The sequence below is a fragment of the Misgurnus anguillicaudatus genome, chromosome 17 (genome assembly GCF_027580225.2).
Source record: "Misgurnus anguillicaudatus chromosome 17, ASM2758022v2, whole genome shotgun sequence".
Classification (NCBI taxonomy): domain Eukaryota; kingdom Metazoa; phylum Chordata; class Actinopteri; order Cypriniformes; family Cobitidae; genus Misgurnus; species Misgurnus anguillicaudatus.
The window spans coordinates 6,062,867-6,076,384 of record NC_073353.2 but is presented as its reverse complement, the minus strand read 5'-3'; the positions used below and the strand labels follow the sequence as shown (position 1 = coordinate 6,076,384).

At 36.4% G+C, this 13,518-nt stretch overlaps 2 protein-coding genes across 2 annotated transcripts; both read left to right on the top strand.

Moving 5' to 3' along the window:
* The first annotated feature begins 1,738 nt into the window (after positions 1–1,738).
* Positions 1,739–5,456, top strand: dbi (diazepam binding inhibitor (GABA receptor modulator, acyl-CoA binding protein)). The gene is made up of 4 exons (XM_055215265.2): positions 1,739–1,893; positions 4,654–4,771; positions 4,885–4,947; positions 5,112–5,456. The coding sequence occupies exons 1-4, from the start codon at positions 1,885–1,887 to the stop codon at positions 5,183–5,185; spliced, it is 264 nt and encodes an 87-aa protein (XP_055071240.1). The 5' UTR covers positions 1,739–1,884; the 3' UTR covers positions 5,186–5,456.
* A 146-nt stretch (positions 5,457–5,602) lies between these two features.
* Positions 5,603–8,332, top strand: tmem37 (transmembrane protein 37). Its single transcript, XM_055215264.2, has 2 exons — positions 5,603–7,450; positions 7,692–8,332. The coding sequence occupies exons 1-2, from the start codon at positions 7,430–7,432 to the stop codon at positions 8,277–8,279; spliced, it is 609 nt and encodes a 202-aa protein (XP_055071239.1). The 5' UTR covers positions 5,603–7,429; the 3' UTR covers positions 8,280–8,332.
* Positions 8,333–13,518: the final 5,186 nt, after the last annotated feature.

Here is a 13,518-nt window from a genome sequence, read left to right as displayed (position 1 = left end):
AAGAAGAATCTCATACGACAAAAAATATTAACTTACAAATATAATTTAAAATATATTTCAAAATATATGTACGGAAATATATTTTGAAATGTTTTCACCAATATATTTTTGTCAAGGTTTTGTACATTTGAAATTAAATATATTTTATTATTTTATACACACTTATACATTTTATACTTATACTGTTAATACATTTTATACAAACTTTTATATTTGGGCTAGGAAAAATACACTTTTGCTGTATGGGTTGTAAAATTAGAAATGTATTTGTTGCCCCTGAAATATATTTTAAATATATGTTAATAAGGTTAAAACTAAATATATTTTCAAATTCAAAGATATATTTAATTAAGCTTTACATTCTACAAAATGTATTTAGCATATATTTTCAACATATTTTTGCTGTATGAGACTTTTTACTAAACAAAGCACAACAATGCTTATATCTTGGTAAAACATTATTAAATACACGATACAGTTTTAACCTCTCATTCAGCTATTTTAATTTTAACAATCAACAAAAGATGTTTCAATCATTACACTTTAGACTCAAAGTGCCTATTATTTCACAGATATAACCATATTTTAAGGAATTAAATTAAATGCTTTTTGTTCATTAAGGTATAAGGTAAAAAACTAAATTCCTTATACAAGCAAATTTGTTCCTCAAGAAACCGAAAACACTTGTGTTACTTAAGTATGCACATTGCATTAGTATAAGGTGAAAAAATATCAATGCTGAACTCTTCTGGGAACCGTTTGATCAATATTTCTGATGTGAGATGGTACTGGGTCCAAGCGCTCTAAAAGATGCTTAAAGCAAACTGCAAACAATAATAATATACACTCATGGTGTGCAGTAAAAAAAGAATGATCCTATCCTCGACCTGATGAAAAAACTACTGGTGTAGCAGGCTGGTTTTAAATGAGAGACCAGCAATCTTAGGTTTGTTTTAGTTGTTTTGGGGCTATACTGAAATTCAAGATGGTCAGACAGGGATTCATCTTTTATTTAACATTAAAATATTGATGTCCGGGATGCTGTGAGCCTGAGGAATGTAGTGTACGCTGTGAATTTACAAAAGCTTAGCTTAAATGTGTGCTTTAAATCAATAGCACTCAGAACAAGATTGTCTCACTTGAAATAAGTGGAGTCTTGGACCCAGAAACAGTGTTACTTATGTCCTGACCAAACAAGCAGATCACTGTGAGGTCAAGGCATTGAAGACGTTTGCCATAAATGTTTAAAGTCTGCCATAGAGCTAAAGGTTTTGGCTGACATCTGTAAATCTCCATTTATATTTGCACATTTGCATCAGACTTTTTATTGATTGTTTTTCCCAACAGTAATTGTGCATTTAAAGTGTTATATTATTGATAACTTATTGTAGACCATACTGTTTTAGACAATGACTTCGCTGTACATTTACATATACAGCACAGAGCTGCAAAACTCTGATTCCTGACATTTTCTGTCATTAAAAGACAATAATAATCTCAGTATTTTAATTAAAGAACAAATGGAGATTTCTTAGTTCAAATATCTAAATGTAAATCTACTGACATGAATCAAAGGAAAGGACACGTCGATCTATGTGAGAGAGAAAAAACTCACAGTTGCTTTAGTTGATACAATGGGCAGTTGTTTATATAAAAGACAATGTAAATATGTTGCAATTCTTCTGAATCTGGCAACCCTCACTTGACCCTGTGGCCCAGTTAAGAGAATGTGAATGTGATTGGACAAGTTGGCTCGGTACATTCTTAAGCACCAATAGAACGAAAGGGGCGTGGTCAGTTGACACTACGGTAGCGCGTGGGTCGCTTCCCCCTCACAGCGGTATCCGGAGCACGTCAGTTTAACGGACTGAAATATCTACAACCATGTCTGAGGTAAGAGTTTTAATAAAAATCTGCATGCTTTCACATTTGACTGCGTTTCGTTTTTCATAGAGCTTTGTAATGTAACGCACAGACAAGATGTACGTTTCTATTTTGGTTAGGTATGTACGTAACACGGCACTTCTGTTAGATTGATAGTTGTTAGCCATTGTAATGCATTACTGATATGCTTCAAAATGGTCCTCTTTAAAATAAATGAATGACCCTGGAGATTATAAACGGACATAGTAGGTGTGCTCGACATCATGCGGTCCTGGACACACTAATAGGCGTATGACGTTTAATACCGCGAGAGCGATTCGAAAGCATAACCAATAGGCTGCTTTCATTGCGCTCTCGCGGGACTATGATGTCATTTGTCGATAGGTTTGCGCAGAGTGCGTGAAGTCGATCGGGCACAATAAAACATTTATGACTGCATCGCCATGACTGCGTGGGTGTGCCGTTACCGTAAACGGCAGTCTGCACCGTGGGCTGTAGTATGATGCGTGTGTTTGATGTTATTTAAATTGTTTGGTGTTGTTGTGTGTACTAGTCACGCGTCAAACGGTAAGCACCTGCGCGCTTGTCGGTACCGTAACTTGCGTTTCGTCCTGCCGTTTGTTAGCGGTCCCGTGTGGCCAATATTTCTCAAAAGCGGAACGTTGGCATAACGTTAACGTTACATTCTTAGTAACCGAGAAGCACAGTTACACCACGAGAGTTGAGTCCACCACAAAACTAGATAAATAACGCAAATAGTAATGGACGTTATTCTATGTGAGAAACTGTGAGTCTGTAAGACATGCGAATGTCCTGGAAATCTGATAAGATGTTGCTATAGATAACACGATTATTATACTGCCACCAAAACGAGCAGTCATATATCTGTCACGTAATAACACCAAAGGATAATAACAGGCAAATAAAACTCTGTAAGCCTCTGTAAGTTAATGCAGAGGCTCAAGTCTCTTTTGAGTGCTGGATAATGTACTGTGGTTACATAATCATGTACTCATTAACCCTACCAGCAATGTGAAGCAAGAAGAGGAATGAATGGTAATGTTGAGCGTGTTTGGCAATCTAACTTTGCACACTGTGTAAAGAGGACAGATTTTCTTTTAGAAGGTGATGGTGGCCTTGGATCCGTAGAGATTAAACCATGTACGTGTAGTAGCCGCAGGGTTCTAGAAATAAAATCCACTTCATTATCTCCATGGAGAAATTTACTTTTCATTTCAATTCATAACTTGTCTAGACAGACCTATTATGAGCTCTGATGGTGTTTATCTATAGTATTTGTTTCAGAAAGCATACGTGTATAAACACGAAATAAAAGAAATAAATAAAATTCTATTTAAAAATCTGAGATTACCTTAAAACTGAATGCAGGAATTGTTAAACACAACGTTCAGCAATTATTGGCCACTTTCATAAAATATTGTGTTAATAAAAAGTGAATATTTAAAAAAAAAAAAACATGGTCTTTTTACGTATAATTACACTTATAGACAGTTTCAGCAGTAACAACATAAACACGCGGCTTTCGTGGACATCACGTAACTTCCGGTAAACTCTGTGAAGAATAAATAACAACAAAGTCCTTTTAAAGTAGTTTATTTATAAAACAAGCTAAATAAACAACACATAGATTACATAGGAACGCAAAACTTTTGTTATTTTTGACGGGGTATTTGTTTAAGAGTTCAGTTTCAGCAACTAGTCAGACCATTAAACAAACAGACACCGTAAGTACAGTTCGGACCAGACGCTTAAGGTGATCGCACACCGGCCACGCAGCTCAGCGCCGCGCAGCACCTCGCCGTTCTAAAAAACAATTGAACGCATTGTTTTCTAACAGTATATGCACACCGGCGCCACCAGGCTTTGACTCAGGAAGTTGCTCAAATCCCTGTTGTGCGACTCGTGCCACACAGCGCCACTCACATAGTTTAACATTAAATAACATAATATTTAGGGATGCACGATATATCGGCTGACATATCGTTATCGGCCTATAACTGCTTATTTTTAATATTATCATTATCGGTCTGAAAGCAAAATTAGGCCGATAAATAAAGCCGATAAATAATGGATTATTTCGGCTTGTTGAACCACTTAATTTGCTCATTGCTGGGCATGTGGAGTTTTGATTGGTGCTTTCTGTGACGTAGCACAAAGATGACGCGTGTTGCGCGCTTAATAAGAGTATGCTAGTCTAACACGAAGACAAGATGTTCACGGTCTGGGAGTTTTTCGTCGTGAAAAAAGAAGGCATCAAACATGCAATTTGCAACAGCTGCAAATGTGAGGTAATGCGAGGGGGCAGTAAATTAAAAAACTTCAATATGTATATTTGTTGGCCTATTTATCGGTTATCGGCCCCCAAATATAATGAGTAATCGGTTATTGGTATCGGCCAAAATTTCCATATCGGTGCATCACTAATCATATTTGTCCCAAATCATTAACGATTAACATTGGGTGCTAACGTATATTTTAGGTATTTGTATTTATATCCAATATAAATTATATATAAATATAAATTGTATATACACATGTAAATATTTCTGAAATATATACATGCATGTGTGTGTATTTATTTATAGTGTGTGTATTTTAGTCGCGGTTAATCGTTATGCAACCCTACTTTGTTTAACTTTTATTCAAGAATTTAACTCCGTTCAGAAATCTCAATGGACAAAATGAACAGAAAAAATGTAACAATGCTACTGAAAATCAGACCTTCACCATTCTGTAATATAAACACAGGCAGCATTTCAGAAAGCGGCAGAGGAGGTCAAGCAGCTGAAAGCGAAACCGACGGATGCTGAGATGTTGGAGATTTACGCTCTGTACAAACAGGCCACCGTAGGAGATGTAAACACAGGTAAGCTTTTCCCTCAAACCCTTAACTGATACAAAGTAATAAAGTTAAGCTTGATAAATAATAATTAAACTCAGGAGCAACTTGTCAAAGATTGTGTTCATTTTTCATTTCAGCTCGACCTGGCATGTTAGACTTCACTGGCAAGGCCAAGTGGGACGCATGGGAGGCAAAGAAAGGTCAGTTTAGAGTTATGTCTGTGATTAAAAATAAAGGCTGTTTGCTATTTATAGAAAACTTATTTGATATTTTCTGCTTCTACTTTCTAAAGTTTAAAGTTTTTATAAGACAGTCTTTGGTGTCTTGTTAACATGTACATTCTAACTGTTTTAACTTTTCTCAGGTATCAGTAAAGAAGCTGCTGTGGAAGCGTACATTGCTAAGGTGGAGGAGTTGAAAGGGAAGTACGGAATCTAATGATGGGAAGCCGACCGTCACTGACCAGCCTGCCTTACCTTAACATCTCCAGTTAAATGCCTTATGATCTGCATTGTGTCCCCCTCAAAGGATGTTACACTTAAACTGTAATAAGCACAATCTGTTCTGTGTCAGAGAATAAGCACAATCTGTTCTGTGTCAGAGAATAACCACAATCCCCGCAGGCCAAGAGAAACCGTCCTCAGGCAACCATGTAGTGAAAATTTCCAATGAATGCAAATTTATTCAATGCCATAAAATCGTGTTTTTTTTTTTAAAAAAGTATCTGTGTTAACATTGTGTTTACTTCACAATTGCTGATGAGGAGAAACCTGTTTTCTGTGCTTGACCCCGAGTAGGATTTCCCTGGATTAACATTAGTTTACTATTTAATGATAAATTACATGCAGGTACACACTAAAAAATGCTGAGTTATTTTCAACCCAGTGTTGGGTCCAAAAGAGACAAGCCCAGACCCTTGGGTATCCTGGGATGTTTCAACCCAAAATGCTGTGTTGTGTTAACCCATTGTTTGGGTCAAATATAACCATTTTTCTGAGTTAATTTAACCCAATGGCTGGGTCCCTTTTTGACCCGGTGCTGGGTTGAAAGTACTTTTTAATGTTGGTGTTTGTGTATGAAAGGTCATCATTAACTCATCCTCTTGATGTTACAATCCTGTAGAAAAAGTATTTGTTCTGAACACAAAGGAAGATATTTTGAAGGTAGTTTGTGATCAAACCGATCAGAAGCCCCATAGTAGGATAATACTATGGAAGTCAATGAGGCTTCTGACCGGTTTGGTTACAGACATTCCTCATTATATCTTCATTCGTTGTTAACAGAACAAAGAAATTTATACAGGTTTGTAAAAACATGAAGGTGGGTAAATTATGACAGAATTTTCATTTTTGGGTGACCTATCCCTTTAAGAGAAACTATGTAGGTTTTTTATCTTTCATTTTGTCAAATAGGCAGCTGTAATGATGTCAGCCATCTAATAGATAACTCAGTATTTTTTGTTCAGAGCTAAACTTGATGAACCATAATCTAATAGCTATGATACTGATCAGAAGATAATAAAAAATAAAGGTTGCCAGTGCGTGAGATTATCATCTATCGTCCTGAGAGTCGCAGTTAAATGCAATCATATTTAAACATGCACGAGCAAGTCCTTCAGTCAGGGGGATTGACGCTGAAACATCTTGCATAAAACATTTTGATGTAAACACTTTGAAAAATTTGTTTTGTTTTATAATGACTGATCTCTGGAAAGAGGTCAAAGTGTTCTGGTTGCAGAGATCTTTAGATTTCTCAAGCACTTTGTATGTCGGGTCACAGTCTGATAACCACCCAGAGAGACTTTAACACTCAATAATGCTGATAACAGACAGTTTATCTGTACAGATACAACATGTGTGTTCATGAACAAACATGCATTCCTTTAAACTACAGTTGACTTCATGCCAGTTTTTCCCTTCTGTTACTAGCAAAACCTTAATTTGGTTGATTACAAATAAGTAAAAAAAGATTAAAATATGAAACTAAGTAGGCATGGTTTGTTTACTAAAATGTGTGCAAATATAGCATAATATAGCATCATAACAAAATACTGCAAATACAAACGGTCCCAAAAACCAGCCTACTATATTTGTCACCAAGAATGGAAAAAAATATAATGAATTAAATGGTTGTTATTTCAAATATATAAAGGTACATTACATGTATAAATAAAGAGTTTCGTTGCAAAACGAGATAAATCCGTTTTTTTTCTTCAGAAATCTCGTTTTTTGGTTGTGCATTCCAATTAATATCAATTCAACTGCAGTTGGTTTGTTTTGATTCAAACCTTCATACCTTAAAAATACAGCTAAGTAGCACCATAAAACAAAATAACATGATAACATAATAATAAACATGTTTTGACAAAAATGTTAAAAACGGAGTTATCTCGTTTTGCAACGAAACTCTTCAAATATTCATTGAACTATTTTAGTTGCGTCTCCGAGTTAAACTCTCAGGTTTAATATTTGATGAGTGGTTACTGAAAACCTCCGTGACTAGAGAACTAACAAACACAACGCTCGTGATCTGCCTGTCTAAAGACCCGGGCGTGCGCCTTTCAAGACTGAACTCAGGTCAGTTAATGTTACACTTAAATCTTACTACTGTACTTTCGACTGTAGTTAACTCCGTTTGTCCGTCGATCTCGCTTCTGCTGTTGGCTGTAACGCAAGTCAAAGGATGACATCGATTAAAATCAGGGTAATACATTTTTTAATGTTTAATGTACGTGTTGTTCATGTTATCCATAATGCAATCGCTGAAATTAAACGGTGACTAGAAGTTATAGTGCCTATAATGTAAGTTGTTGACTGTTTGTGTGAATTACAGTAACGTGTTTTTTTAGTAAGCTAAAGTATTTGAAACGTTTATTCCTCCATCAGTGGCTGTCATCCAGGCATGTGGTCCAGATGCCTAACTTTCTCTCTATGTGTTTGTCCAGGTGGGATCTGTTCCACAGAGGAAGCCCACTCCTGTTTTTCTGGACTTATTTTGTCGCAGTCTTATTATCTTGTGTACGTCACTCTCGGTCGTTCTCTCATCCATTGCTGTGTGTGATGGTCACTGGCTGCGTGCCGGTCACCGCATGTTTGGTCTGTGGTATTTCTGTTTACTGGAAGACCAGCAGAGCCTTAAAGTGTCCTCAAACTGCACTACTCATCTGGAAGAGTCAGGGGTGACCGGTGTGGGCTCAGGGTTGCCCGTGTGTCGTTCAGTGATTACACTGGCTGTAGTCAGTGCTATATTCGGACTGGAGCTGCTTGTGATGTCACAGGCAAGCGAAGGGCGTGACTCAAATCGCCGCTGGACCCTCGGGGCAAAACTTGTGCTGCTGGCGGCTTTGATGTCTGCCGGAGGGGTTGGAACTTTTGTGCTGCTGTTAGGGTCGTACGCGACACTGCTTGGATTTACTCTCACGTTCTGGTGCCAGTTTACTGCTACTTTCCTCTTCTTTCTCAATGCAATGGCAGCGCGGCACATCCAGAATATTCCACTGCTGCCCCCTAGTGGCAAACCTGACATACTGTAGAGTTCTGCCATGCACAACTATAATAATAAACCCTTCTTGTAAAACCTGCAGAAGATAATACTGGTTTTTAATAAGCTGCAATAATATTCATCAATAGTGAGTATTTTGAAAATTAAGCATTTGTGGAATAATGTTTATTACCGAAAATTACATTTTATTGTCTGTCATGACCACTTCAAGCTGGGACATTCTCTTACTTCTGCATCGTTTACACAAGGATACAAGAGGACTTGTACACGGGATTAAACACTGGTGACTAAGTTTATCTGCATACAACAGTAGTGCAGTCACAAAAAGTAAAATGAACACAACTATACGCCCTAAATAATTTTTAAATGTAGAAAATGTGTGTGTTTTAACAAAAATACAGACAGTTATAAACAGGGGTGTCATGCACCAATTATTTTTAAGGTGGCACAATGTGCACAGCTCACAGAAATGTGTGCATAAACAGACATTAAAAGAAATATTATAGAGCCTTCAAAGTCGTTCCCGTGGCATTCCCAATTACATTTCTAACAATCTGGATCTGCCTTCATGTGAAAACCACCTAAATAAATGTGTTGACTAACTTTTATGTCAAATACTCAATTAATTTAATCAGAATAATGACATATTGGCATCATATTTACGTCTGAAATTGCACTGTTTATTTATGTTCTGTTTAATGACTTGTTTAATTGTGTCATTAATGCATTAACACAACAACTGCGTTATGTTATAAAATTAATGTAATTTTAACAGTGTTGGGTAAATTACTAAAAAAGTAATTATTTACTAGTTAATTAAATCTTTAATCATGTAATTTGATTATTGTACAAACAACTCTTTTCAAAAAGTATTTAATAGGCTTTATGCCCAGCTGCACTACTTCCTGAACTTCAGCCAGCTCCTTGTTTCCTGTCTGCCATTATTGGACAAACTGATTAATCCAGTTAGTTAATAGTGAGAAAATGTGTGTACAGTGAAATGTGTGTACATCCAAAAGCCAGAGAGCGCTCTTGTGCAGAAACTCCGAGTGTGCCACAGAAGAAGTAGCATTACAAATGCTATTCCAGGAAATGTCTAGAAGAATATTTCTATTGCTGTTCTTTACATTGTTTCAGGTATTTTCATGATAATAAAGAATATTTTGAATGATTTTGTTGCTGCACGTTATAAACGGCTCCGACTCATAATGATTGATAAGGATTTCTTACTGACCAAAACGCCATAGTACACGCACAAGCTGCGCATGAAACACAAAATTGCAGCCTTGCGATTCAGAATTGATTTTAGACAGGTCTTTTTAATAGGACACAGGATTTATTAATAAACAGCCAATATCTCAGTAATATTAATGCTAATAACCAACCAGTTAACAGTGAAAACTGTAGAGTGCTGCCATTTTTCTTATTAACTTACCAAAGTATTTAAAGTGAGAAGAATACATAAAAAGCATGCCTTTTAACCTTAGACTTTAAATTTTCATGTTAAATCCACTATTGTATTATATATCATTGATCTACAGTTCATAACAGTATTTAGTTTAATAACATCAGAAGTAACTGTAATTAAATTACTGGAAAAATAAGAGTAACCCCTTAATGAAATTAAAAAGTAATTAAGTTACAGTAACTTACTTAGTAACTAGTTACACCCAACACTGATTTTAAATCTATAAAGGACATAAACAATGAAAATGATCTAAGCAACAATCACGTGATTGATTATATCATAATATGATACGATATAATCAATCAGGTGACTGTTGCTTAGGTCATAATGTGACTCTGCGCCCCCGAACTCTTGGCTTGTACCAAGATGAATCTAGATATCTACTAATATTATCTCGAGACATTTTCTACACAGCGGAGGTTAACTGCACATTGCCGTATTGGGGTTTGGAAATGATATGAGCCTTTCTGACAACGTTTTTATGAATCAGATGGCAAAACCGCGCTCAGATGCTGACGACGTCTAGACTGCGCTGTTGTGTCTGCAGGGCCTGCCGCTTGAATAAAGTAGCACAATCAAAAACTGAGGGGGCACGTGGGCATGACGCCTCTGTCTATAAATGACAAAAAATCTAATTCATACATAACATTATCACAAATACTATCAATAACATTTATACCGATTCTAGAAAATGACTTGTGTAGTGCAGAGATTTGTGTTTCTAGTGGTTAAGATCCTGATGATCTGTGTTTTATTTATTTATTCAGCATAATATTTTAAATAAATCATTATGTTAAATAGTGCTTTCAAACAAGGATGATTCATTGTTTTCTTTTTTTAACATTAAGTTTTATTTGCATGTAATGTTATTAGAACATCACTACAGTAGACTTCAGATCTGTAAATAAACACGATGACTTGATAATAAAGATGCCTTTACAGATTTTTTTTAAAGCAATCTCATAATTGAACATTTATTTTATAAAATATCTATTTTTTCTTACATAATAAAATACAGTACAGTAATAAATTGATCGTCTTTTGTAAAGAGAAATATCTTGTTTGTACAGCTCATTTTTATCGATTTCACAACTCTATAACACCCAGTATAGTAAAGGTAAGTGAATAATACAGTATATACTGCATAAGCCATTATCATTGTTATCGTAAAGCTATTTACATATCCAAACAGGGACATGAAAGTACACAAAGTATTACAGTGACAATTTGTGCTTTATTACCTGATAATATTATTTTGCTTTTATATATAGTGTTATCACACACACAGATAGAGAGATAGACAGACAGGCATTAATAACAGGTTAAAACCACAGAGCAGAAAATCTCTTTACAGCAGTAAAATGACATAAAACAGCACAGTGACACAATTACCACCCCTACAGCAAAACAAGACGAGATGCTTATCCTTAAACAGTCTGATCGTTTGTTAAGAACATAAACATTTAACACAGTGACAGTTTGTGTCGGTGAGTTTGTTCTCAGTGGTGTTTAGTCAGGACGACGAGTCAGTTGATCAAATTAAGTGCTGTTTTAATGCATTTACTTACTCATTTTAAATACCTATGTATTGGTTGTGGTTAGGTTGTGTGTTGGTTGTTGTTTGGTTATTTGTTGGTTGTGGTTAGGTTGTGTGTTGGTTGTTGTTTGGTTATTTGTTGGTTGTGGTTAGGTTGTGTGTTGGTTGTTGTTTGGTTATTTGTTGGTTGTGGTTAGGCTGTGTGTTGGTTGTTGTTTGGTTATTTGTTGGTTGTGGTTCGGTTGTGTGTTAGTTGTTCTTTGGTTATGTGTTGGTTGTGGTTAGGTTTTGTGTTGACTCTGTTTTGGTTGTGGTTAGGCTGTGTGTTTGTTGACTCTGTGTTGGTGGTGGTTGGGTTGTTTTGGTTGTTGTTTGGTTATGTGTTGCTTGTGGTTAGGTTGTGTGTTAGTTGTTCTTTGGTTATGTGTTGCTTGTGGTTAGGTTTTGTGCTGACTGTGTGTTGGTGGTGGTTGGGTTGTTTTGGTTGTTGTTTGGTTATGTGTTGCTTGTGGTTAGGTTGTGTGTTAGTTGTTCTTTGGTTATGTGTTGGTTGTGGTTAGGTTTTGTGTTGACTGTGTTTTGGTTGTGGCTAGCCTGTGTGTTGACTCTGTGTTGGTGGTGGTTGGGTTGTTTGGTATGTGTTTCTTGTGGTTAGGTTGTGTGTTAGTTGTTCTTTGGTTATGTGTTGGTTGTGGTTAGGTTTTGTGTTGACTGTGTTTTGGTTGTGGCTACCCTGCAAGTAAGCTTACGATGGGCCTGTATGGGCATAGCCTAATGGCCCCGCACAGGTTTGCTCACTGGCGAAACGTTGGCCCCTTAGCGCTGGCCCTGCATGGGCAGCCCTCACTTAGCCCCCAGGAAGCTCTCACATAGAGAAATCCCCAGAGTTAAATGAACACTGCTGGATGTATATATTTTCCCATTTTACAGAGTGTTAAAAAGTAACAATGAAGCAGAATTAAAAGCTCTGTTATCCACTTTCTCACCATCTCTGTCTGAAATCTAAAATTGCATTTTACATCTTACTTGTAGAGTAATTTTCTTACTTTAGGTTGAGATTTTGTTTCATTTAAAGTCACCCTTATTGTGATCAGTGTTTGATTTAGTTGAACTTGACTCTTGCCTTGGTCAGTCTTTTGATTGCTATAACTTTGTGTTTAAGACATGTTTGTTATGGCAGCATGTGATCCTTTGGTGGGGGTCAGTTCAGTAAATAAAGTCTAAACATCATCATATAAAAACTTAAGTATTAATTTATTGTTTGCACACTTATCAGAAGCATCTTTCTCTGACAATGTGATACTTCAGTATGAGATCCAGCTCTCTCTTAGCAGTTTGTCTTTCTGAAGAATTTTGAAACACTGACACTTAAAATTAACTGCTCTACAATGTAGACACACAAATATCAAGAATCAGAGTATGAATCACAATGATGGTGACAATAAAACGAAAAGCTTCATGCTGCAATGCATGCTGGGTATCAACAAATTACAAATCTCATCCAGGACTCCCAGAATGCACTGCGGCATGAATAAATAATGACCTTTATTTACCATTTTCTTTGTCACCATTGTTGAGATTCATACTCTGATTCTTGATGTCTGTGCATCTACATTGTGCAGTGGTTAATGTTTATGTGCACACTATCAAAATCCTTCAGAATGACAAACTGCCACGAGTTTTGGACCCTACACTGTAGCATTTCATTATTAACAAAAAAGGATGCTTCTGATGAGGGGGGGGGACTATATTAATAAATCTGTTCATTAAATTATTATGTTTGACAATGTTTATGTATCAACCATCAATATTAAAACACAATTGCCTTTTCTTTGCTGTAACATGTGTTTTAAACACAATTAGATATAGCAGCTAGAAAACACTAACAAGCAAATGGTCAAGAGTCAAAGTTCAACTTAATCAAACACTGATCACAATAATGGTGACTTTGAATGAAACAGCCAACATCTTAACATAAGTTAAGAAGATGACTCTACAAGTAAGATGTAGGATGCAATTTTAGGTTTCAGACAGAGATGGTGAGAGAGAGGATAACAGAGCTTTTAATTCTGCTTCAGTGTTACTTTTTAACACTCTGTAAGATTGGGGCAGTGTATACATCCAGCAGTGTTTATTTAACTCTGGGGATTTTTCTGTATGAGGGCTTCCTGGGGGCTAAGTGAGGGCTGCCCGTGCAGGGCCAGTGCTAAAGGGCCAACGTTTTGCCAATGAGCAAACCTGTGCGGGGCCTTTAGACTAGCCCAA

Excerpts from the sequence above, each read along its gene's own strand:
- dbi (XM_055215265.2), top strand. Across the intron at positions 4,772-4,884 it reads CGTAGGAGATGTAAACACAG|CTCGACCTGGCATGTTAGAC; the intron begins GTAAGCTTTTCC and ends TTTTCATTTCAG. Across the intron at positions 4,948-5,111 it reads CGCATGGGAGGCAAAGAAAG|GTATCAGTAAAGAAGCTGCT; the intron begins GTCAGTTTAGAG and ends AACTTTTCTCAG.
- tmem37 (XM_055215264.2), top strand. The coding sequence starts at position 7,430 with ATGACATCGATTAAAATCAGG. Across the intron at positions 7,451-7,691 it reads TGACATCGATTAAAATCAGG|GTGGGATCTGTTCCACAGAG; the intron begins GTAATACATTTT and ends GTGTTTGTCCAG.